We start from the raw sequence: 26,042 nt of genomic DNA, 5'->3' as shown, positions 1-26,042 counted from the left end.
GACAACTTCTGGGATCACAGAATATTAATTCGATTCTAAGCCTCAGTCTCTTCTCTTTCTTTTTTTTTTTTTTAAATGGAAATCTTAGTTTTATATCTTTGCCTCTTTTTAGAAAATTAAGATGTAACTGACATATTACACTTGTTTTAAATGTACAACATAAGGATTCAATATTTGTCTGTGTTACGAAATGATCACAGTAAGTCTGGATAGCATTCATCATCCCACATGGTCATGCATTTATTTTTCCTGTGATGAGAACTCTTAAGATCTGTTCTCTTAGCATGAGGTTCTTAAATCATTCTAGGAATTTTGTTCAGTGTAATTTTAGTGTTGCTTGTTTTTTTTAATATAATTTATTGTTAAATTGGCTAACATACAGTGTGTGCAGGGTGCTTTTGGTTTTGGGGGTAGATTCCTGTGATTCATCACTTACATACAACACTCAGTGCTCATCCCAACAAGTGCTCTCCTCAATGCCCATCACCCATTTTCCCCTCTACCCCACCTGACCCATCAACCCTCAGTTCTCTGTATTTAAGAGTTTCTTACAGTTTGTCTCCCTCCCTCTCTGTTTGTAACTATTTTTCCACTTCCCTTCCCCCATGGTCTTCTGTTAAGTTTCTCAAGTTCCACCTATGAATGAAAACATGATATCTGTTTTTCTCTGACTGACTTATTTCACATAGCATAATACCCTCCAGTTCCATCTACATTGCTGCAAATGGCAAGGTTTCATTCTTTCTCATTGCCAAGTAGTATTCCATTGTATATATAAATCAAATTTTCTTTATTCATCAGTTGATGGACATTTGGGCTCTTTCCATAATTTGGCTATTGTTGGAAACACTGCTATAAACATTGGGGTATATGTGCCCCTATGAATCAGCACTCCTATATCCTTTGGATAAATTCATAGCAGTGCTATTGCTGGGTCCTAGGGTAGTTCTATTTTTGATTTTTTGAGGAACCTCCACACTTTTCTAGAGCAGGTGTGCCAGTTTGCATTCCCACCAACAGTGCAAGAGGGTTCCCATTTCTCCACATACTCGCCAGCATCTGTTGTTTCCTGAGTTGTTAATTTTAGCCACCCTGACTGGTGTGAGGTGGTATCTCAGTGTGGTTTTGATTTGAATTTCCCTGATGATGAGTGACGTTGAGCATCTTTTCATGTGTCTGTTAACCATCTGGATGTCTTCTTTGGAAAAGTGTCTGTTCATGTCTTCTGCCCATTTCTTCACTGGATTATTTGTTTTTCAGGTGTTGAGTTTGGTAAGCTCTTTATAGATTTTGGATATTAACCCTTTATCCGCTATGTCATTTGCAAATATCTTTTCCCATTCTGTCAGTTGCCTTTTAGTTTTGTTGATTGTTTCCTTTGTAGTGCAGAAGCTTTTTATCTTGATGAGGTCCCAATAGTTCATTTTTGCTTTTAATTCCCTTGCCTTTGGAGATGTGTCAAGCAAGAAATTGCTGCAACTGAGGTCCAAGTGGTTGTTGCCTGTTTTCTCCTCTAGGGTTTTTATGGTTTTCTGTCTCACATTTAGATCTTTCATCCATTTTGAGTTTATTTTTGTGTATGGTATAAGTGGTCTAGTTGCATGTTGCTGTCCAGTTTTCCCAGCACCATTTGCTAAAGAGACTGTCTTTTTTCCATTGGATGCCCCTTCCTGCTTTGTCAAAGATCAGCTGGCCATACACTTGTGGGTCCAATTCTGGGTTCTCTATTCTATTCCATTGGTCTATGTGTCTGTTTTTGTGCCAATACCACACTGTCTTGATGATTATAGCTTTGTAGTAAAGACTAAAGTCTGGGATTGTGATGCTTCCCGTTTTGGTTTTCTTTTTCAACATTACTTTGGCTATTTGGGGTCTTTTGTGGTTCCATACAAATTTTAGGATTGTTTGTTCTAGCTTTGAGAAGAATGATGGTGCAATTTTGACTGGGATTGCATTGAAGTGTAGATTGCTTTGTGTAGTATTGACATTTTAACATTTATTCTTTGAATCCATTGAATGTTTTTCCATTTCTTTGTGTCTCATTCAGTTTCCTTCATAAGTTTTCTATAGTTTTCAGCATACGGATCTTTTACATCTTTGGTTAGGTTTATTCCTAGGTATTTTATGATTCTTGGTGCAATTGTGAATGGGATCAGTTTCTTTATTTGTCTTTCTATGGCTTCATTATTGGTGTATAGAAATGCAACTGATTTCTGTACATTGATTTTTGTATCCTGTGACTTTGCTAAATTCATGTATCAGTTCTAGCAGCTTTTTGGTGGAGTCTTTTGGGTTTTCATGTAGAGTATCATGTCTGTGAAAAGTGAAAGTTTACCTTCTTCTTTGCCAGTTTTGATGCCTTTTATTTCATTTTGTTGTCTGATTACTGATGCTAGGACTTCTAACACTGTGGTAAACAACAGTGATGAGAGTGGACATCCCTGTTGTGTTCCTGATCTCAGGGGAAAGCTCTGTTTTTCCCCATTGAGGATAATATTAGCTGTGGGCTTTTCATATATGGCTTTTATAATATTTCAGTATGTTCCTTCTATCCCAACTTACTTGAGGGTTTTTATTAAGGAACGATGCTGTATTTTGTTTTGCATCTATTGACAGGATCATATGGTTCTTATCCTTTCTTTTATTAATGTGATGTATCACATTGATTGATTTATGAATATTGAACCAGCCCTGCAGCCCAGGAATAAATCCCACTTGATCCCGGTGAAGAATTCTTTTTATATGCTATGGAATTCGATTTGCTAGTATCTTGTTGAGAATTTTTGCATCCATGTTCATCAGGGATATTGGCCTGTAATTCTCCTTTCTTTGTGGGGTCTCTGTGTGGTTTGGGAATCAAGGTAATACTGGCTTCATAGAATGAGTCCAGAAGCTTTCTTTCCATTTCTAATTTTTGGAACAGCTTGAGAAGGATAGGTATTAACTCTGCTTTAAATGCCTGGTAGAATTCCCCTGGGAAGACTGGTCCAGGACTCTTATTTGTTGGGGATTTTTGATAACTGATTCAATTTCTTCACTAGTTATGGGTCTGTTCAAATTTTCTATTTCTTCCCATTTGAGTTTTAGTAGTGTGTGGATATCTAGGAATTTGTGTATTTCTTCCAAGTTGTCCAGTTTGTTGGCATATAATTTTTCATAGTATTCTCTGATAATTATTTCTAGTTCTGAGGGGTTGGTTGTGATAAGTCCATTTTCATTCATGGTTTTATCTGTTTGGGTCCTGTCTTTTTGAGGATTCTGGCTAGGGTTTTATCAATTTTGTTTATTTTTTCAAAAAAAACAGCTCTTAGTTTCATAGATCTACTGTTTTTTTTGGATTTTGTATTGTTTATTTCTGTTCTAATCTTTATTATTTCTCTTCTTCTGTCTTGGGGTTTCTTTTCTGTTCTGCTTCTATATCCTTTAGGTGTGTTGTTAGATTTTGTATTTGGGATTTTTCTTGTTTCTTGAGATAGGCCTGGATTGCAGTGTATTTTCCTCTTAGGACTGCCTTTGATACATCCCAAAGGGTTTGGACTGTCATGTTTTCATTTTCATTTGTTTCCATATATTTTTTAATTTCTTCTTTAATTGCCTGATTGATCCATTCATTCTTTAGTAAGATGTCCTTTAACGTCCATGCATTTGGAGGTTTTCCAGACTTTTTCCTATGGTTGATTTGAAGTTTCATAGCATTGTGATCTGAAAATGTGTATGGTATGATCTCAGTTCTTTTATATTTTTTTGAGGGCTGTTTTGTGACCAGTATGTGATCTATCTTGGAGAATGTTCCATGTGCACTCGAGAAGAATGTGTATTCTGCTGCTTTTGGATAAAAAATTCTGAATATATGTGTCAGGTCCATCTGGTCCAGTGTATCATTCAGGGCCATTGTTTCTGTATTGATTTTCTGCCTAGATGATGTGTCCATTGTTGTAAGTAGAGTATTAAAGTCCCCTGCAATTACCATGTTCTTATCAGTAAGATTACTTATGTTTGTGATTCATTGTTTTATATATTTGGGTGCTACCAAATTGGGTTCATAAAACTTTATAATTGTTAGCTCTTCTTAATGGATAGACCCCGTAATTATGATATAATGCCCTTCTTCATCTCTTGTTACAGCCTTTAGTTTAAAATCTAGTTTGTCTGATAGAAGTATGGCTACTCCAGCTTTCTTTTGACTTCCAATAGCATGATAGATGGTTCTCCATCCCCTCAGTTTCAATCTGAAGGTGTCCTCAGGTCTAAAATGGGTCTCTTGTAGACAGCAAATAGATGGATCTTGTTTTTTTATCCATTCTGATACCCTGTATCTTTTGATTGGAGCATTTAGTCCCACTTATATTCAGTGTTATTATTGAAAGATATGGATTTAGTGTCATTGTGTTATTTGTAGGTTTCACGCTTGTGATGTCTCTGGTCCTTTGTAGTCTTTGCAACATTCCCCTCACAGAGTTCCCCTTAGAATCTCTTGCAGGGCTGGTTTAGTAGTGATGAATTCCTTCAGTTTTTGTTTGTCTGGGAAAACCTTTATCTCTCCTGTTCTGAATGACAGGCTTGCTGAATAAAGGATTCTTGGCTGCATGTTTTTCCTATTCAGTACATTGAATATTTCCTGCCACTCCCTTCTGGCCTGCCAAGTTTCAGTAGATAGGTCTGCTACTATCCTTATGTGTCTACCCTTGTAGATTAAGGCCTGTTTGTCCCTAGCTGCTTTCAGAATTCTCTTTATCTTTGTATTTTTCCAATTTCACTATGGTATGTCGTGCAGAAGATTGATTCACGTTACATCTGAAGAGAGTTCTCTGTGCCTCCTGTATTTCAATGTCTGTTTCCTTACCCAGATTGTGGAAGTTCTCAGCTATAATTTGTTCAGGTAAACCTTCCATCCCTTTCTCTCTTCTTGTTCTGGAACTCCTGTGATACAGATATTACTCTGTTTCATTGAATCACAGTTCTCTAATTCCCTCCTCGTGGTCTAGAATTTTTTAATCTTTTTTCTTGGCTAGATCTTTTTCCATCATTTTATCTTCTATTTCACTTATACTCTGCTCTGCCTCTTCAATCCTCGCTGTCACTGCATCTAGTTTATTTTGTACCTCATTTACAGCATTTCTTAATTCATCCTGACTACTTTTTATTTACTTGGTCTCTGCAGCAATCGATTCTCTACTGTCTTTTATGTTTTTTTTCAAGCCCAGCGATTAATCTTATGACTATTATTCTAAATTCTTGATCAGATATAGTGTTTATATCTGTTTTTATCAACTCTTCAGCTGTCAGAATTTCTTCTGAGGAAAATTCTTCCATTTTGTCATTTTGGCTAGTTTTCTGTCCCTTATGTGTTTTAAAAGCTTGTTATGTGTCCTGCACCTGGGAGCACTACTATATTAAAGAGGGGTCATATACTGTCCAGGGCCTGGCCCTTCAGGAGGTGTTTTTTGCAGTGTGTTATGTGCTCTCTGTTGTTGTGACTCTGGTTGCTTTATCTCCCTACTCATAGTGATGTTTTGGACCCTCCACCAGGTGTGCTTTGATTTGTTCATTGAAGTAGTCCTGGAAAAAAAATTTTTTAAAAAAAGGGGGTTAGGGGACAGTGGTGGTGGAAAAGGCCCTGTCCTGTACAAAGAGAGAAATGACAGGGGCGGGGAAAAGGAAAAAAAGAAAATTAACTGGGCAGAGAAACTATATGGCTTAATCCAGAGAGAGAAGAAAATAAAGAAGGAGATATAGAACAGGTATAAAGAGAATAGGTTAAATATGTCTGCTTAAATAAACTAACAACCAGAATACAGAATAACCGGACTAGAGAAGGGAAGAAATAAGAGGGAGAAAAGGAAGAAAACATATATATATATATATATATATATACACACATATATATATACACATATATATGTATATACATATATGTGTGTATATGTATATATGTATATATGTGTGTATATATATATATGTATGTATACACACACACACACACACACACACATATATATGTGTGTGTATACATGTGTATGGGTGTAAATACACACGCACACACATATATATGCATATAATAAGAATGATCCAAGAATTAAATCAGAAAATGCAAAAATGCTGGACTGATATCTGATGGTGCCTTGGAACTGGTGGCAGCACTGGTCTGGAGGAGAGGCTGTCTGGTCTGGTTAGTGTCAATCTTGCTCAGGTAGACACCCAGTTACCAGGTGCAGAGGGGCGTGGTTTGGTGTAGGCGGGTTCCGCCTCCACTGTGGGCCCTCTGTCGGTTCCCTGAGGCCCCACCTTTTTGGTGATGGGAAGAAAAATGGTGACATCCCAGGCTCTCCTCCCCAGACCCCCGGTGTCCCAAACCACTCTGTTCAGGCCATCCTCACAGTACTGCACAGTGGGAGTGGGGCTATTTTTTTCCCTCTCTCTCTTGCTCCACAGTCTCCCATGCCTGGGCTCATCTGGGGTTCAAACCCAGATGTCTTAAAGGGTCCTGCTCTGGGCACCCCACCAAAGGGCCTCCTCTCAGTGCCACATGGGTCCGAACGAGGCGGTTTGTCCTGCTCTACTGACTCTGACGCCTCCCTGGTGCTAGGCTGGGATTTAAACCCTGATGCCTTAAAGGGTCCTGCTCTGTGCACCCCCCTTCCTGGGAAGTGCTGCTCCACCCCACCGATAAATGGCCTCTGACTGGCAGGTGCAGGCAGGGTCCTAGCATTGCTTATTTTTAAAATCCCCATCTTTAGAAAATTGGGTGATAAATCACAACCAAATGTTTAGACTTAGTTTTCCTTATTCCTTACCTTTTCTGATTAAATAATATCTTATGAAGAGTATAGATACAACTCCAAAGGAAAATTTAGTGTTTATTCTTTAGAAAGGTGAATATTACTATCCAGAAGACATCCTGGCATAGTTCCTTTAGAGAGATTCCCATTTGAAAAAGTATTACTATAGCCATTGGATGTTTTCATTCTTCTTCCTTTTCTTCTCTTACAGGTAAACCCAACCAGACTCCTCTGCAGAGCTAATGTTGATGCTCAAATAGCTAAGAAAAACTAGGTAAGGGTCTTGATTAATTTTTGCTTTCTGTTTTAGATTCTAAAGTAAGCAAAAGAAAACCAGCAATGAGAGAGAAAGAAGAAAGTTCTGAGCAATACCAGGGAGACATACAAACACTTACCCTGCAGGTAAAGAATTTATTTTGGCAGACCAGAACAGTTTCTGTCCACAACTTTAGCTTTGTGTAGCATACCTTTGTTATCATGTAAATATCTTCTTACATGCATGTTACATCTATTCATCAAGTGATAAAGAAAATATAGGTTGTTCCTAATTTCCAAGGAAATTATTTTATATCTTAAAACCATTATTCTCTTTTGAGCCATTCTAGAAGCGCTATTCTGAACCTTCTATTCCTTCAGCTTATATACAAAGCCTTACCCAACAAAACTATCATACAGTAAGAATTCCCTTTGTGATTGGCCTAGGGGATCTGTGCTGATAGATTGACCTCTGGGGGGGTAAATCAGTTTATTTAAGTGCATTTATTCTACGGGTGCCTGGGTGGCTCAGTTGGTTGAGTGTCTGACATCGGCTCAGGTCATGATCTCATGGCTCATGAGTTCGAGCCCTGCATCAAGCTCTGTGCTGTGACCTTCAGATCTTCTGTCCCTCTCTCCCTCTGTCCCTCACCCTGCTTGCACTCTCTCACAAAAAATAAATAATTTTTTTTTTAAAGGTACATTGGCCTAGGAAAGTCATGAATCATCCTATTACCATCTGGTAATTGTGTATCATTTGCAACCAGGATTTTTCATCTAGTTGCACTCAAGTTCCTGTCCTTACTGGGGAGGAGTAACAACAGAGCAGTCTGTTGCTTTAAATGACAGTTTCTGCCTTTGGCTAGTATCTCCATTTGGAGTCATGACAGCCAGAATCAGAGAAGGAAATTACATTATACTGATTTTGCCCCACCTTTTAAAGTGAAAAATGAAGAAGAGTCATTCTATTTCTGTGCAACGAGGGGTTCTTAAGAGGAAGACAGTCCTAAAATTCCAAAATAGGAGATAGTGAAAAGATGAGAATCTTAGGGTAGAGGAAACTGTATTTTCTAGCTTTTTGTGTGTGATGTAGATGCTTTGTTTAGTGTGGACAGAGCTTGCTCTTTTGTAGCCTAACCCCATTTATAAGACATTAAATAAAAAGGAGAACACTTAAGATTTTTCTTCTATTTGTTTTGCTGCTGTGCTTTTGTTTGTGGGTTTTTTGTTTGGCTTTTTACACTTTTCTGGAGCAAGGCTGGCTTTTAGAGGTAATAAATAAATGGAAGCAAAGCAGGAGTGGATATGCCACACCCCGTTTGGCCTACCTAGGTGGAAGCGCTGCAGGCTCAGCTGGAGGAACAGACCAGGCTTTCTCGAGAGCAAGTTGAAGGGCTCATAGAGGATAGACGGATTCGCATTGAGGAAATACAAGTGCATCAACAGAGAAATCAGGACAAAATCAAAGAGCTTACCAAAAGGTGAGTGTTCAAGAAAGCTGTACCTGACAGATTTTTGCATTTTTCTGAGTGGCTTAAAAGTGGACGGTCCTGGGGCATCTGGGTGGCTCAGTTGGTTAAGTGTCCAACTCTTGTCCTGCCCTGTATGCACAATAGGCATGCAATAAACATTGAGTACTTGGTGATCCTTATCAAACTGCACCTTACTGCTTCTTTTCTGTGTTAAACATTCTACATTTAAATTTTTTTTTTCATGTTACGTTTTTCATCGCTTTATTTTTTTTTATTGTCATCTTAAACTTCTCTAGTGCCTCTTCCTCCACTTGAAAGTATGGGGATTAAAATTGGATGTGATACTTAAATTAAGATTTCTGGCCGCTGCAGAGTAGGAACTGCTTTCTGGCTCTTGCCGGCTCTGTTTCTTTGAACACAGCAGTATGTTTGCATTTGGCCAGCACTCCTCCACCTTCATTTTTATTTTTGGTATTTTGGCCTTACGCATAGCATTTTCAGTTTTCATTGGATTTTAATTGTTTTTAAGGGAACAGTGTCTTCATTATTTATTTATTTATTAAAAAAAATTTTTTTTTAACGTTTATTCATTTTAGAGACAGAGAGAGACAGAGCATGAATGGGGGATGGTCAGAGAGAGAGGGAGACACAGAATCTGAAACAGGCTCCAGGCTCTGAGCTGTCAGCACAGAGCCCAATGCGGGGCTCGAACTCACGGACCGAGAAATCATGACCTGAGCCGAAGTCGGTCGCCCAACCGACTGAGCCACCCAGGCGCCCCTAGGGAACGGTGTTTTTAAATTTTCATAGTAATTTGTAATTTTACAATTGTCTTCTAGAATATTAATAACCATCCTGGTTTAACATCATCTACATATCTGAGCACATGATCAATCCCTTACATTAGATAGATCATCCTAAGAATATTGAATGGCATGAAATCCAAGGCCATTAGTGACTGTCTTTTGGGTCTCTTTCAAACCACTTATACATTAACAAGATCCTACTCACCCACTTTGTAATTGAGAACATAATGTAAGATAGAATAAAATAACTTGTTGAAAGCAAGAGAGATCCTTGTGGTAACTGAATCAATCTCTTTCTTTATACACATACATGTATACCTGAACATATATACATTCATCTGGTGACAGTTATCCTGCTTTGTGCCTGCATTATGCTATTATTTTCCCTTCTCTGCGTATCCTATTACTCATGAAAAGAACTGAGTGTGTCTGACATTATTTGGTCAGTGGAAAATTACAGTGATTGCCTCATGGTATTTCATATTCTTTGCAAGCAGTTTGATCATTTGATACAGTATTTTTCTAGGTGTTGATGTTAAACTGATGAACTGCTAACTTCTAGATAGATTTTTTTTTTTTTTTGAAGATAGAACATCATTCGTCTATTCCAAAATCTCAGTAGTCGGCGAGAATCTATTCAGTACTTTGTGTCTGTTTAGTAGCTGGTACTGTCCTTGAAAATCTGGTGGTAGTAGTGCAAAAGTAAATGATAAATAAGGTATAAGCTTTCACTCAGGTTAGAAAATACGCACGGTGGGACACCTGGCCGGCTTAGTTGGTGGAGCATGTGGTGCTTGATCTTGGCGTTGTGAGTTTGGGCCCCACGTTGGGTATAGAGATTACTTAAAAATAAAATCTTTTGAAAAGAAAAAGAAAAATAGGGCATCTGGGTGGCTCAGTTGGTTAAGCGTCTAACTCTTGATTTCGGCTCAGGTCACAATCTCCTTGTTAGTGAGTTCAAGCTCCATGTCAGGCTCTGCACTGATAGCATGGAACCTGCTTGAGATTCTCTCTGTCTCTCTGTCTCTGTCTCTGTCTCTCTCAAAATAAACTTTAAGGACACCTGGGTGGCTCAGTCGAGTGTCTGACTTCAGCCCAGGTCATGATCTCACAGTTCTTGAGTTCTAGCCCCACATTGGGCTTGCTACTATCAGTACAGATCCTCTGGCCCCCCATCTCTCTCTGCCCCTCCTCCACTCATGCTCTCTCCCTTAAAAATAAATAAAGATCTAAAAATAAATAAACTTAGAAAAAAAAGGAAAATATGCCTTTTGATAGTTAAAACAGCATCATATATAAGCAAGTGTCGGATTGTAGTACAGGCGTAGAGATTTAAACTGACATGGAATTTTGGAGAATAGAGAAACTAAATGGGCTTAAAGTTGCCACGATGTCTCCATGGAGGAAGTTGATCTTGAGAAAAGGATAAGATTTGATACCAGGCAGTTTACGTGTGGAGCACAGCATAAACAAAAGCAAAACTCTTTGACATTTTAGAACTTGTGTTCACCCTCAGTCAGGGAATAGTCCACATTTGTGCAGGCTATGTGCGAATATTTCTATAGGTCTTTTAATTATATAACCTGAAATTTAGGAAAATATCTATAAAGCCCAGTCTGTTAGCCAGTGAGCAAGGGTAAGTACAGTACATTTTGTCTTGTAAAACATGTAAGATTGCCAGTGACCAGGTTAAGTGTGTTTTTAAAAGTGTTAATGATATTTTACAGAATTCACGGATTTCACAATTTTTAAAGAACCTATATCTTCCCTTTGTCTGAATAACTATGTGTCATAGGTGCCATGTAAGCTTCTTCGTGTCCACATTTGTATTTTCTTTCAGTCTCCATCACACCCAAGAACTTCTCTATGAGAGCACCAAAGACTTTTTGCAACTCAGATTTGAAAACCAAAATAAAGAGAAGTCATGGATGCTTGAAAAGGATCATTTGATGTCAAAGATTAAGCAATACAGCATGCAATGTAAGAAGAAAGAAGATAAAATTAGAAATGTTTGGCCAGTCATTCATGAGAATCATCATCACCAAAATGAATATGTTAAGGTAGTTTTCTTATGTCTTATAGAAATTGTTAATTTTTCTGGAAAAGTTGAAAGAATTCAGAGAATTTCAAAGAACCTGAGAATTGTCATACAAGATTCATTCAGTTCCCAAAGCTGTTATAGCAGCAGCCTCAAGAAATAGGTTTTTTGGGACACCTGAGTGGTTCAGTCAGTTAAGCATCCAACTTTGGTTCAGGTCATGATCTCATGGTTCTCAAGTTTGAACCCCACATTGGAGTCTCTGCTGTCGGCATGGACCCGCTTGGGATCTTCTATCTCCGTCTCTCTCTGCCCTTCCCTGGTTCGTGCGTGAACTCTCTCTCTCTCAAAAATAAGTAAACATTAAAAAATAATAGTAAAAAGAAATATATTTTTTTTAATTTTATGTATTTGAGAGAGAGAGAGAGAAAGAACATGAGTGGGGGAGGGGCAGTGAGAGAGGGAGACGGAATCCCAAGCAGGCTCCACATTGTCAGCACAGAGCCTGATGTGATGCTCGGGCCCACGAACCGTAAGATGATGACCTGAGCTGAAACCAAGAGTTGGACGCTCAACTGACTGAGCCTCCCAGGCACTCCAAGAAATAGTTTTCAAAGAGTAGTGTTATCATTACAGTGTTTGCATATTTAGAAAATTAAACTACTGATTGATTCGTTTATTCATTGAACAAATACTTATAACACTCCTACTACGGGCTAGGCTCTGGACCTACAACAGTAGATAAGTTAGACCAGGCCTGCCTTCATGGCATTTACATTTTCATGGGTGAGAATGGGGACATCTGGCTGGCTCAGTTGGAAGAGCATGTGGCTCTTGATCTTGGGGTCATGAATTCGAGCCCCCATGGATGTAGAGACTACTTAAATAGATAAAAAAAACTTTAATGGGTAAGAAGGAAACATTAACAAAGAAAATGATTGGGGCGTCTGGGTGGCTCAATCAATTAAGCGTCCAACTTCGGCTCAGGTCATGATCTTGTAGTTCGTGAATTTGAGCCCCATGTCATGCTCTGTGCTGACAGCTTGGAGCCTGGAGCCTGTTTCGGATTCTGTGTCTCCCTCTCTCTGTGCCCCTCCCCCTCCCGAGCTCTTGCTCGCTGTCTCTCTCTCTCTCAAAATTAAATAAACATTTTTAAAAAGTGATAGATTATTAAAAAGTAAGTGGTATTAAGGAATTAAAAAGATTGTATGAAGGTTGTATGTAGTTGCTAAAAGTCTACTTTCGTAGGGAAGCACGGGGACCCTCTGTTAATGTCTGATGTTTTTGCTGAGACCTAAAATGGTACAGAGCCTGTTGTACAGACCTAGGGGATGAGCATTTCAAGCAGAGGGAAAAGCAAATTTAAAGTATGTTCAGGGAGGGGCAGCTGGCTGGCTCAGTCGGTAGAGCAATTTCATGAGCTTGAGCCCCACATTGGGCGTGGACCCTACTTTACAAGAATTTTAATTTAAAAAGAAAAGTATGTTCAGGGAAGAGGGAGAATATCATTGTGGTCATAGAGGAATAAGCAAGAAGGAAGTGGAAAGCAAAGAGGTTGATGGGTTGGGGGGTGGGGGCAGCAGCCAGTTGTGGAGGATGCCTTCTAGGGCCTTTACATTCCTGGTGAGAATAATTTAGCTGTAAACATTGTACCTCTTTGAAGGATTGTGTGTAAGGAAGAAACATCTGATTTAGGTTTTTGTAGATCTTCTGGCTGCTTGATGGAACATATATAATATTTGTTGTTGTTTCTATTTAAAGGAAACTTCAGGGGCGCCTGGGTGGCTCTGTCTGATGAGACTCTTGGTTTCAGCTCAGGTCATGATCTCACGGTTCGTGAGATCAAGCCCGCATCAGGCTCTGCATTATTAGTGCAGAGCCTGCTTGGGATTCTCTCTCTCTGCCCCTCTCCTGTTTGTGCTTTCACTCTTTCTCAAAAATAAACTTAAAAAAAAATTGAAAGTAAAATAAAGAAAAACTTCAGAAGTGTGTCCCAAAACATATATTGTAATGTCTTACTTGAGATAGTTCTGAGCTCCATTATCTGATTCTTCTCAGATCCAAGATATTTGTTTTATTTTAAAGAATTTCTACTATGTACACTTCAGAAAAAGGTTGAGAGAGTCCTCTAGAAATAAGAGGCTTTCACATTCTCTCCAAAGTTCCTTGCTGTCTTGTTCCTTAACTCGTTTTAGACTTAGGGAAATCCTTTCTTTCCTTGCCTAAGTGCTATTTGAATTACCAAAATTGTAATTTTTTCTCCTTCTGACCTGCAGTCCCTAAAAGATAAGTTAGTACAAGAGAAAAAATTGTCCAACATGTATCAAGAGCAGTGCATTTCCCTAGAAGAAGAACTTGCCCGAATTCGTGAGGAAGAGAGAGTGAGGAGAGAGATCTTCAAGGTACAAAATTCTCTGCCACCTCTGATGGAGTGGGAAGTGCAGATGGTTTGGGGAATGCTTCCCTCATCTTCAAAAATGCCTTGCCCTGTCCCTATATTTAGGATCGCACTAACAAGATGGGGAGGCGCTTACAGGTGATGACAAAACGCTATGAGGCCTTGGAGAATCGGCGTATCTTGGAAGTAGAAGGCTTTAAGACAGATATTAAGATTCTCCGGCAGAGGCTGAAAGACTTGGAGCAAATACTCTATAAGGTAATTGCTAATTCTGAATGACCAAGAGGGAGAAAAGGGGTGCAGGTGAGGAGACGTGGCCGTGAGGCCTCCTCAGAAGAGAAATGTGTAGACACACCTCACTAAAATCAGTTTAGCGAGTACACACCAGAGGGAAGACTAAGTAGACTGAAATCATTGATTGCATCAGTGTACTTCTGTCTTAGCTAAACTTAGCAGAAAGCTTCATCCTTCCCCGTTCAAAAAGTAGAGTACAAGGGGGCGCCTGGGTGGCGCAGTCGGTTAAGCGTCCGACTCCAGCCAGGTCACGATCTCGCGGTCCATGAGTTCGAGCCCCACGTCAGGCTCTGGGCTGATGGCTCAGAGCCTGGAGCTTGTTTCCGATTCTGTGTCTCCCTCTCTCTCTGCCCCTCCCCCGTTCATGCTCTATCTCTCTCTGTCCCAAAAATAAATAAATGTTGGAAAAAAAAAAATTTTTTTTTTTTTTTTTTAAAAAGAAGTAGAGTACAAGAACTGTGTCTATTTTACCAGTGGAGAAAGTGAGTAATTGAGTAGTGAAGTAATTTCTCCCTATCAAACACAGCTTTATTTAGAATCCAGGTTGCCTCAGGATCCTTCTTAAGGAGATTTAACCAGTCATCCACATATCTTCAATGATTGCTATGTGCCAAACAAGGTCAATTGTGGAAAAGAAGAGATGCTTTCTTTGATTCTTTGGCAAATTTACCAGTAATGTTCATATCAGTGTCTTTTTTTACTCATTATTTATGATCTCTGTCCCATGGCTTCTTTACTGCTATGTGGGAAAGCCAAGAGTCTCACGCCTTTTCTGCTTTAATTGTACTCTACATTTTCCTTCTTTTAGTTAGTCGTTAAGCAAACTAAGGACTGGATTTCTCTTATGTACTACAAGTCTCACAAAAAGGAGCCAGAGAGCCCAGCCTTTCTGACCGATTTCTTCCCCTGGCATGTGCTATAATCATTTCTTCTTCTTTTTTTTTTTTCCAATCTCTAGGCAACACTTAATGCCCAGGCAAACCAGGATCTTGCCATTCTGTGTGAGGTGCGTGACAGCAATAGACGGGCACATAAGCTACAAGGAGAACTGAAGAACCTTAAGTCCAAAGTATTTGGTCTGGAGAATGAACTTAGACTCTGTTGATGTTTACATTTAGAATGGCCCTCGTCTGGAATAGGTCTGCTTCCTGAAATCTGAGGAAAAGGTCATTTTCTCCCAGAATCTGTACACATAGAGTCGGCTAGGACAGTGATATCCGTCATTATGAAGACCGGGCTAAGAGTTAGGGACCACTAAAGGAGCTCTTCTTGCTAAGTTTTAGCTATAATTTTTGCTGTCCTATTAGCTTTTTTTTTTTTTTTTTTTTTGGTCTGGATTGTAACCTTTCCCACATTTTTTCTCCCACTTAAAATATGACAGTTTTTTGTTTTTTTAAGAAGGCAATGACAATGAAAATTTAGGAAGAAAGTATTTTCTTCACTCAGCTGGGCTGAGTGTCAGTAGTTGGAACACTTTCCCTGAGATCAAGGCATCCTCTGAGGTTGCCCAAGGCAGCAAATCACATTCTGTCAAATGTGAACAGGTAGTAATTCTGCTATTTAACTTTCTTCCCTCATGAGCGGAATTACTTTTTTTGGATACCCAGTCTCAGGAAGTTTCACCAGAGGGCACTAAAGACCTCTTCCTTTCTTTCTCCCTTTATTTCTCTCTTTTTCTTTCTAGAGACTCCATTTTTAAACAAAATGTTCACCTAGGAAAATAAAAGTGCCACTTTGCTAAGAGTGAGTGAAACTTCAGTGATCCTTGTATGAAAGCTCATCATTTCACCAATAACATGTTTTTTTAAAAAATAATGTATATATTGTATATTACACATTAACTATTTTTCAATAAAAATGTAATTGAGGATATTCTAGTTTTCTATAATTTGTTAAAAACCACATTTATAACTTTGTTAATGACTTTACTTGTTCCAAGTCTCTGCAGTTTTGTACAAGTATTAAAGTTTTGCTCTGAAATTCTATGATTTAATAAGCCTTTTTGTTTTGCCTAGTGCCAAAATAGCAACTGTAATGAAAAAGTAGTTCTTTAAGTGTTAGAACAAAAAGAAGAACCATCCACATATGTAAGTCCCTCTAAAGTCCAAGACTAATCCCTCTGGGAATTTCTGGCTGAACTTGTTAGTTGAAAAAAATCTGATCTGTTATCATAGACATTAAAGAAGAAAGTAGCATCTCCTACTGGCAGTTCAATCACCATTTTCTTAATACAAATATGGAAACCTGAGTTCTTTCCTTTGTCCTGGATGAATCAGAATGAGGCTATACTAAGCTAAGATCAACTGACTGTCCAGAGGCTGTCCAGGTACATATGCAATTATTTTGGTCCAGATGCAGAACAATTTGCTTTATAGAGGATGTAGATGGAAAAATGGATAAAGTTTTAGTGCCACTACCTTTGGTTCTATCACATATAAACGAAGAGATGTTCGTGAAATAAGAGGAGGAGGAGAATGAGAGCCAGTTCGATGGAGGCAGCAAGAGCAGAGGAGTAGATAATCCTAAGGGCTGATTGCCTCATTTTTCACAGAGGGAATAAAATCAAGGCCTTCCACTGAGAGTGAGATGGGGCACTGCTGTCGTGCGGAGCTTGAGAAGAGTGAATGTTTGGAAAGAGGAGAGGGCACTGGCGAGGGGCAAGGGATAGAACCATTAGGAGTAGGTTTTGATGAAGGATTTGGTGAGTTGAATTGGCTGCCAATGAAAAAAAAGTCTAAGATTCCAGCAAATCACTGTCTGCATCATGTGTCCTAACTTACGAAGTAGGTAAAGGCAGAGAACCAAATGGATCTAGAATAGGCAGACAGGAGAAAGGGCCAAAGAGAGGCACTGCAAAGAAAATGTTTCAAAAGGTGGTGTTTGTTTTTAAAGTAAGCTCTAGGCCCAAGGTGGGACTTGAACTCAGGACCCTGAGATAAAGAGTTACGTGTTCTACCAACTGAGCCAGCTAAGTTCCTCCAAAAGGTTTTTTTGGGTTTTGTTGTTTGTAAATCTGTTAATGGGTGTAAGCTGTGAAGTATTCTACTCTTGGACTGATTGGTAGCTTAATTTCAAGTCAGTCCTACAAAAAGAAGTGTGAACACAAGCTGAACTTGTGGAACAGTTATGTACTTGATTACTTGGTGTCTAAGGTAGCATCATAGTATACCCATATTATTGTGGGTGGGATAGCTCTCTTTTTGGAAACGATGTAATTTTTTTCTGAACTACCAGATGATAATATTCACATCTTAAGTGGTACATAAGTGTGTGGAGTGAGATTGTTACTAAGAAACCCACTGCCCTTGCCATAGGAGCTTTCTGGGAGCTTGGCTGTCAAATAGAAGCTATTATTGCTTTTGTTTGCAGATCTTGGCATCTCTTCTTTGCTTTTTGGGCTGCGTGGCTTCTTTCTGAAAACTGAGCCAGCCATGCTTTTTTTTTTTTTTTTTTTTAATTGTGTTGTATTGACACATTAACAGACCAACAAGTGCCATAGAATACAAAGTTGAGAAATAGACCCAATTAAATATTGGAATTTAGGTTACTGTAATAGAGTCAATTCAAATTGGTGTAGTAAATATATATTTGTTTTAAATATTTATTATAAAATCATATGCTTGAAAAGTTAATTCATTTACCTCCATCTCAATCTATCTATCTTCTTAGATAACTGTGGGTTCACATGTGGTTGGAAGAAATACAGAGTAAGATGTTATTTGTCCAGTTTCTCCCAGCCATTCCATTTTGACATGGCTAGTCTGCTGTTTTTTGCATCCCAACAAACTCCAAATTGGACCACGGTGTTTCTGATGGACCTCCTGTTGGTTTTGTGGCATTTTCTTTCCTCTTTTGGCTCACAATTGTCCAATCCACTAAACATCTTCGTATTTAACCATATCGGTGCTAATTTTAAATTAGTACAATCTTGATACTACTTTGTTGACTGTTCTCTGTCTTGACATTTAGAAAGGGATAATGAAATATTAAATGGAGGGATCCAAAATCTGAATGAGTCTGATGTATTGTCATGCATATTTCTGTAAGATTTCATTTGGCCACAAGCTCAATAATTGGTCAAGATTGGACTGGTCTGTCTGGGGTTCTTTTACTTAACTAGAGTGATTCTCCACTCTGCCCTACACTCTTGTATCACTTCCTAGGCCAGGGCACCACCTGATAAGCTTCTACAGAAGAGCTATGCTCTCTATGTGCCAAAAGCTATGCTTTCTTGCTTTATGTCAAAGCAATGAATTCCTTCCCCCCAAAAATCACCTTATTAAACTCTTCTTTATATGTTCTTTGTTCAAATCCTCTATAATGTCTTCAGGATTCTGTATTTCACCTCTACTCAGTCTAACCGTAACCTTGAATTCATCCTGCCCCATCTTGTGTCATGCCTGGCCTCCAGCTTCACCTCCTGAGCACTCGCATTTGAGGGTGCCACCCCATCCTCACGTGTTCTCCTTGCTTCGTAGCTCTCTCTGTCCTCTCTGACTCCTCTGTCGGCTGGGTTTGCTCACTCCTTGTCTGACTCCCTTCTGCTTATCATGTCAATGTCAATATTCCCAGGACTCTCTCACCCACAGGATCCTCCCTAGGTGATCTGCTTTTCCATGATTCCAGCAACTAATGGTGAGAATGTTAGGGGATTTCTTTGCCTAGAGGTATTGAAAAGCAGGAGTAATCTCCCTTGAGAATAGTATGAAATTTAAAAAAAACACACACAACTTTTATTATTTTTAATTTTTTATTTATTTTTTATATACCCAACATGGGGACCGAAAGCACAACCTTGAGATTCAAAGTTGTATGCTCTGCTGACAGCCAGGAACAGCATGGAATTTAAGGGAAAACCTACCTGAAAGCAAAGTATCCACCTAGTAAGCAAAGGTAGCACTGGGATGGGAAAGCAAAGGGTGACTGAATCCAGATGAGAGAAATAAATCAGAGACTGATTTAAGGTCCCCAAGTTCACTTGCTAATGACTTAAAGGAAAACAGAACATGAAATGTCCCCTAAAATGAGCTGGGATGATGGAATGCAGGGGTTTTCCATGTGTATCTCTCAGTGACTTGCATTGACAGGCCTCTTTTTAGGGTAAGATGTCAGGTTGAAGAGCAGAATCTTTGTTAAGGCAGAAGAATTTTTTTGAAGCTCTAGGGAATATAAATACTTAGGAAGAACTCAGCATTTCACTTTCTCCCAAAGTGATTTCTTACACCCAACACCCACCCTGACCACCCTACACTACACCACACCCACACCATGTATGCAGTGAATATATGAAGGGCCAGGAAAACAAAACAAAAAAATCTCACCACATGACTAGTTGCGCTGTCCTTGTCCCAAATCACTAGACTGGGTTTCTCTCCTTTCTTCATAGCTTAGCCCGATGAGAACGTTCTGTCTCAATTGATTCTTGGAAACTGACTTCATTATTTTTTTTTTATGGTGAAAAAATTTATATTTAGATTTAGCCAGCTGGACTCAGTTTAGATGATCCCAATTTTGTTGGCAACATCCAAAGCGTCATAGTCAGGAGCCAGTGGAACATATGTCTTCTTCCCTCCATTGGGCCTGACCAGGGTGTTGACCTTGGCCACGTCAATGTCATAGAGGTTCCTCACAGCCTGTTGGATCTGGTGCTTGTTGGCCTTGACATCCACAATGAAGACAAGTGTGTGGTTGTCTTCTATTTTCTTCACGGCTGACTCAGTGGTCAGCGAGAACTTGATGATGGCATAATGGTCAAGGTTGTTTCCCCTGGGGGCGCTCTTGCCTGGATATTTGGGCTGCCTTTGAAGACACAGCGTCTTGAGCCATCAAAAGGTAGGTGACATGCGGATCTTTTTTTTCCTGTGACCGTGGACACTTTTAGCACCGCTTTCTTGGCCTTCAAAGCCTTTGCTTTGGCTTCAGCTTTGGGAGGGTCAGGGGCTTCCTTCTCTGCCTTCAGTGCCATCTTTGTGAAAGGGCTGGTTCTTGTAAAGGGACTTTAAATCAGACTTCCCTACTCAACACCTTAGTGTTGGCCTAGGGAGGAGATGGGAGAGAAATTGACCTTGTCCTTACCCCAATGCCTTCCCAGTCCTGACAAGCCTCAGTGCTAATGGGCTTTGCTGCCTGCAGAGGGCGTTGAGAGTGGATGAGCAGTGTTGCTCTTTAATTTTCCCTCTCCAGAGCCAAGTTAAATTCCGGAGAACCACATACAGTGAGGATTTTTGTTTTCTTTCTTCCATCCCCAGCCCGGGTGGCGGCAGAGCTCAAAGGGTAGTCTGTTCTGGGGAAAAGACGGCGTCTGCCTCTCTCCCAAACCAGCCCTGATCAAATCCCAAGCAGCCGGTCCTTAGATAACATGGCTGAGAAACCCGAAACCAACAGTTCTGACTCTCATCAGTGCCCAGCATCGCCGTCTGGAAACGGAGACATGCTGCTGAGATGCCACAGTGATTGAGTGTTAAGTGGCATGGCTGGGGTTCTCTCACCAGAGTTTATAGCCTGGACCTATGAACTTAGACAAAGAAGTTTTTCAGAAAGTCTGTCTGGGGTTTGAGCACTGGAGCTGTTTTGTAGCACTCTGCACATGTACTGGCCATTAGGATCATTGTTCTTCCCTAGCAAAGCCATAAGGGAGGTTCATCCAACTGTGCCATGCACTTGCCTGGGTTGCCTGCAGCATTCCCAGCAGGTGAGTGGATTCACTTGTGTTTGAGGCATGGGAAGTAACATCTGTGTTCTTGCTTTTGCTTTAATAGAGGAAGACATCCTTAAATGAGTGGGCTGAAGAGGAGGCAGGGGAGTAAGAACATTTTCCGTTGTTACAGAGTGTTTATTGAATGACTTCTGGGCAGGATGCTATAGGAGGAGTACAGGTTGTAGAGTCGTAGAACAGATGTGGTCACTGACAAGCCCTGTTAGGGATTTGAGAAGCTGGGAAGTTTGGAGTGATAGCTGTATATGGAAGAGTTTCTTCAGGATGAAAGAATAGAGGTAGGAAATCCAGTCTCTCCCAGAGGCTTAGAGACCTGCAGCGTGTTCTGAAAATGCTGAAAACACCCTCCATGCTGCAGAAGGTGGTGCCAGAGAGCTAAGTCATGCCAGAAAGCTGCCTCTGAGTCTATCATCTGTACAGCCCCCCAAAGGGGAGCGTGTGTACACCTGTGTGTGTTCATGCTTGTGGGGACCAACCGTGTGGGTTGTGTCTTGGGAGAAGAGAAGAAAGCACCAAGAGTTCACTGAGAGGTACTAAAGCACCAAGCACCATGGCGAGCCACAGAACTCTTAGACATCAAACATTCCCAGGACGTGGGAATGAGGCAGAAGCTACCCAGAGCTGGGGGTCACTATGCCTTAACTTCAGCTACAAAGTTCCTGACCATTATCTGTAGTAGCAGATTGCAGGATGCAGACAGGAGAGACTGTCATTCTAGTGGGAATTAGTTGTCAAAGAGACTGGAGGTGGAGCTTCAGGGAAGGCTCATTTAGCCTTTGTTTCAGCACCAACTAATGAGCAATGAAGAGCACTGTTCACCCTTTCTCCTTGTGGGTCTCCCAGCCAACAAAGCAAATCTGAGTGGAGGGGAATATTGCTACTACTCTGTGGAAAAGCGTGAGCAAGTCAAAGTTAATTTTTTGACTTGGGTAATTGTCCGTTGACTTGCTAGAGAATCCTTTTCCCTGGGGGAAGAAGGAAGGAAGACAAGTGGTAGTAATTTGGAGGCATTTACACTGCACACTGGAAAGAGAAGCAAAACCTAGCAATAGATGCCAAATTTAAGCTTTGAAGCATATAGTTCTGGTCTGGGTCATGCCTTGCATTTGCAACAGATAGAATGAAGAACTCATTTGCTTGGGAGGGAGATGAAGTCATAGCTCTCAGTATGTGAATCGCCCGGGATCTTTCCTGAAAGCCAAGGAGCTTTGTTCTGGTACTTCAGCATAACATCTCTGCCCTCTGTTCATCTTTTCTTTGACTCTCTTCATCTGGTTCATTTGACTCTCTATGATGCGATCTTGTACATATTCTTCTATAAAGATGGTATAAATGTTCATCTGTTTCCCAATCCAGTATGCAAAATTATTTAGTACCACAAATGTAGAGAAACTAAGGCTTGGGTCTTAGTTCATACAATTCTTTCTATCATCCAGAGAGAAGGGCCCAACTGCACTGGAAATCCAGAGGAATATCCAATAAGAGGCATTCAGTGAGGGTTTCCACTTTCTCCCGGGACTAGCCTCCAAAGCAGCAAACTGCAGAAAGTCTTGTAAAAGATGGGACTCATGGAAGGAAGAGAGAGGAAAAAGTGACTTCTTCTGTAAAGAGAAGAGCAGGGAGCATTGGTGAGGGTTGGGAAGGGGGAGAATGAGAAGAATTATCATGTGGCTCGGTGAGTTATGGATGTGCTGAGAGTGAGCTCAGAGTTTCCAGGGTGAATATATTGCTCCAGGGGAACTTCCAGGGAAATATGTGCAAAGGGAAAAAAAAAAAAAGGCATTGGCTCTGAAGTTAGAAAGCCTGAGTTTGAGTCCCATTTAAGACACAGGTCACCTACATCACCTTGAACCAGATATTAAACATCTCTGAGCCCATTTCCTTATCTGTAAAATGGAACTAGTGAAACCTATAAACACAGATGTTTTACGTGAGTTGAAAGAAATAAATAAATGCTTGCCGAGAGGGCCATGGCACTGGGAGATAGCTTCAGCACTGTTCTCTCTTAGGAATTCTCTCAAAGTGAAGGAACTCATTCCTCCCCACTTCACAGCCTAAGACATTGACTTAGTGATAGTCCAGAAACCCTCACTGTTTATCATCAGAATTTCCACTACCAAGATATCTCCATGAAATACTTTTGAATAGCAGAGAAGCTCCGGAAGTGAAAAACAAGAGTGAGGGTCTGTATGGGCAGAAGGAAGTATGGAAGGTCAGGCCAGAGAAGGAGTGCTCTGGATACAAGGGAGAGAGAACCAGAGGCTAACAATCTGGTTCTAGTTCTGATTCCATCACTTACTGTTTATGTGAACTTGGTGCAGATCACCTTGAAGAAACTGAGGCTTGTGCAGTTCATAAATAGAGGAAAATACTTTTCCTACTACTCTAATGTGGTTGTGAGAAATAAAACACATATGATAAAGACATAAAATTGTTCTCTAAGCTCAAGTTGCCACATTATCCTGTAGGTGTCAGGTTTGAGGAAATGGAAAGGGTGGCCCCAGGATCATGGGATTCACTCAGTATATGCTACCTCCCTATGACTAGAATAAGAATTGCTTCGGACACAAGAGTTCTGCCACCACACCTACTCGTCACTGCACACAATTCCCTTTTGAGTTCTCTACAAACCAGAGTTTTCTGGTCCCTGTGGTAACCTTGGCCTATTTTAGAAAGCTTAGACTGACCTCTCTCACAAAGCTTCTGTAATTTGGGAGAAGAAATTTGGGGGTTGACCTGATGCTGACATCCTAGCCACGCCGGAGACCAGAGCCCACCCCATCAGAGGGTGAGCATGATGGAAATGATTTTCCTTTTCAGGTGTGGTTTTGCAATGTGACCCTGGGGCATTCTAGACAGGTGCCAGGGCTGAAGTGAGAGAGCAAAAGGACAATGAAAACCATCAGAAGAACGAGTGAGCATCCAGTTAAATTGACATGACAATGAACAGACATTGGCGGCAATATTGTGCCACTAAAATTATACCTCAACCTATATACTTAGCTCTGGACCTCAGGGAGAATGACAGCCAGCTCAATTGATCGAAAAAAGAATTTGGGTCTCAAAGTCTGGCTGCTGCCTTGCTGTGATATCATTAGGAGTCAAAAGGGATTTGGAGCAAGCAGTCTGAAAGCAGACTCTGGGGGTGAGGGATATCTCTGTGCCGGGGAGGTAACCACAGCAGCAAAGAGACAGAAGAGGGAGAGAGAGCCACAAGGTTTCCCACCCTCCTTATCCCTGCCTACCCCTGCACCTTCTCACCATAAGTAGAGAAAGAAATGATCTATTCATTTTTTTGTAAGTAATCTCTACACCCAATGTGGGTCTTGAACTCATGACCCCAAGATCAAGAGCTGCATGCTCTTCCAACTGAGCCAGCCAGATGCCCCAGAAATGATCTCTTTAAGGTATAAGAACATAGAGTGGGAAGAGGAGGGCAAAGAACTGAGGTACGCAAAGTGATCTCTTTCCTTTTCTGAATTTCTTTGGAATTCACTGTTTGGACCAGAAAATCAGCCTTTATGTTGTTAGATCTCTTTTTCTATGGAATACCTTTTCTCCTAGACTAAATGGCATGCTCTCTGTGTTATATCTCTCCCAGTTCCCACATAATAGATAGTTCAAGGGTTTGGTTGATGGAAGTGGTTGTATGTGTTCTCCTAGGAGGGCTAGTCTTGAAGAGAAGATTGTGGCAGGGATGCCACCTGTTTCCATCACAAAGTCCTGAAAGTGACTCAGCCTAACAGCCAGTCTGGTTGCTCCCAATAAGAGAGAAAAAGAGAGAGAGAGAAACAGAGAGAGAAGGGCTCTATTTACCGAGACCCTGATCACCTCCCACCTGCCTCAGCCAAGCTTGTCCACACTGGCTGCTCCTGTCTCTCAGTCTTTTGGAGAGAGAAAAGAGCACGGGAAATGTCACATCTATGGTTTGGAACTTTCCAGACATTTTCTTGGGGCTACTGTGAGAGAATTGTTCTTCAGATCCACCTTTTTTAAACGAAGTATACCAAAAGTTCTGAGGGATGTTTGCTCCTCAAACATTAATGAATGCTAAAATGGATTTTGTGGTCCATATTGAGAAGGCAAATTTCCCACTTTTGGAGCCTCACAGTGAGGTTGGGGAGTCTGTACATATCAGTGGGTGGGGCAGGCTGTCAGTTCTACTAAAGCTCCAAGCAGGATGGGGTTGTTCAAGACTGGGCTGGTCCAAGAAAACTTCATAGAGCCTGAAATGGACCTTGAAGCAAAGGCCAAACTTGACCAACTAAAAAACAAAATGTATTGGAGCGTGGTGAATGAATTCATTTTAGCTAAAGCATGTTTCATTGGTCATATAAAGTTGGAAAAGGTTTTGGAAAGCCTTGAATTCCAGATTTACAGTTTGCATTTTAATCAGTAAGCACTAAGAAGCCATTAAATATTTTTGAGCAACGGTATGAATATGTAAAAGAATTTTATAAAGACTATCTGGTGGTGGTGGAGAGTATGTTGGGGGTTGGGGGCTAATTGGGAAAAGTACAACAGTCCCTAAAGATTAGTGGACTATTGAGTGTCCAACTAAAGTGTTAGCAGTGAGAAGGGGAAACACAGTACTCAATTCTGTAAACTTCTGTCTTGGAACACTATTTGCATGTTGTCGGTCTGATTTAAAAATATCTGGGAAAAGGGGCACCTGGGTGGCTCCGTTGGTTAAGCATCTGACTCTTGAATTCAGCTCAGGTCATGATCTCATGGTCCAAGTCCCTCTCTCTACCCCATCCCACCTCCCTCCCCCTCCTCTATCTCTCTAAATAAATAAATAAATAAACAAATAAACAAACAAACAAATAAATAAATAAATAAACAAACAAACTTAAAAAATATCCGGGAATGCTTCTGATCCTTCATTTCTTTCATAGTCTCCTGACCATTTCCCCCAGGAGAGTGGAAAAGAAAACTGCACTGTTACCTGTTGACTGTCCTTAGGCAACTTTGCTCCCCTGGACCTCAATTATCTACCTTAAATCAGATAATAATTATTTTACCTGCTGGAAGGCAGAGAACTGGAACACAGAATATCTTGATGATCTTTTCAATTCTGAGTCCCTTTCTGTTTTATTTTTAATTCTTCTTTAGAACGCTCCATCTACTCTCCCCTAACAGCTATTTCATCCCAGTCTGGGAGAAACCATTTGGGGGTTCAGTCTGGGATACATACAACTTCCCCAGCATCTCTTGTTGATGTGGTTGAGTCTGGGACAGAAGGGTGTTCAGATCCAACCTGGAGGAAGAAACTGACGGAGTTC

At 40.5% G+C, this 26,042-nt stretch overlaps 1 protein-coding gene and 1 pseudogene across 7 annotated transcripts in view; one reads left to right on the top strand and one right to left on the bottom strand.

Annotated features, from left to right (window-relative positions):
- CCDC77 (coiled-coil domain containing 77) overlaps positions 1-15,429 on the top strand; it is a 30,184-nt gene extending 14,755 nt beyond the window's left edge. For 6 of the 7 annotated variants that reach the window (XM_047867693.1, XM_047867695.1, XM_047867694.1 and 3 more), the window contains 6 exons: positions 7,090-7,181; positions 8,367-8,515; positions 11,153-11,372; positions 13,627-13,752; positions 13,854-14,006; positions 15,001-15,429. In XM_047867693.1, the coding sequence (XP_047723649.1) occupies positions 7,090-7,181; positions 8,367-8,515; positions 11,153-11,372; positions 13,627-13,752; positions 13,854-14,006; positions 15,001-15,147 (887 nt within the window). In that variant the 3' untranslated portion in view covers positions 15,148-15,429. The remainder of the gene's footprint in view (positions 1-7,089; positions 7,182-8,366; positions 8,516-11,152; positions 11,373-13,626; positions 13,753-13,853; positions 14,007-15,000) is intronic. The other variant, XM_047867698.1, reaches the window with a different exon arrangement.
- A 4,054-nt stretch (positions 15,430-19,483) lies between these two features.
- LOC125170918 (60S ribosomal protein L23a-like) lies at positions 19,484-20,007 on the bottom strand (annotated as a pseudogene).
- Positions 20,008-26,042: the final 6,035 nt, after the last annotated feature.

The sequence above is a fragment of the Prionailurus viverrinus genome, chromosome B4 (genome assembly GCF_022837055.1).
Source record: "Prionailurus viverrinus isolate Anna chromosome B4, UM_Priviv_1.0, whole genome shotgun sequence".
In the NCBI taxonomy this organism is placed as follows: Eukaryota; Metazoa; Chordata; class Mammalia; order Carnivora; family Felidae; genus Prionailurus; species Prionailurus viverrinus.
The sequence above is the reverse complement of the archived record's forward strand: the minus strand, read 5'-3'. Positions and strand labels throughout refer to the sequence as shown.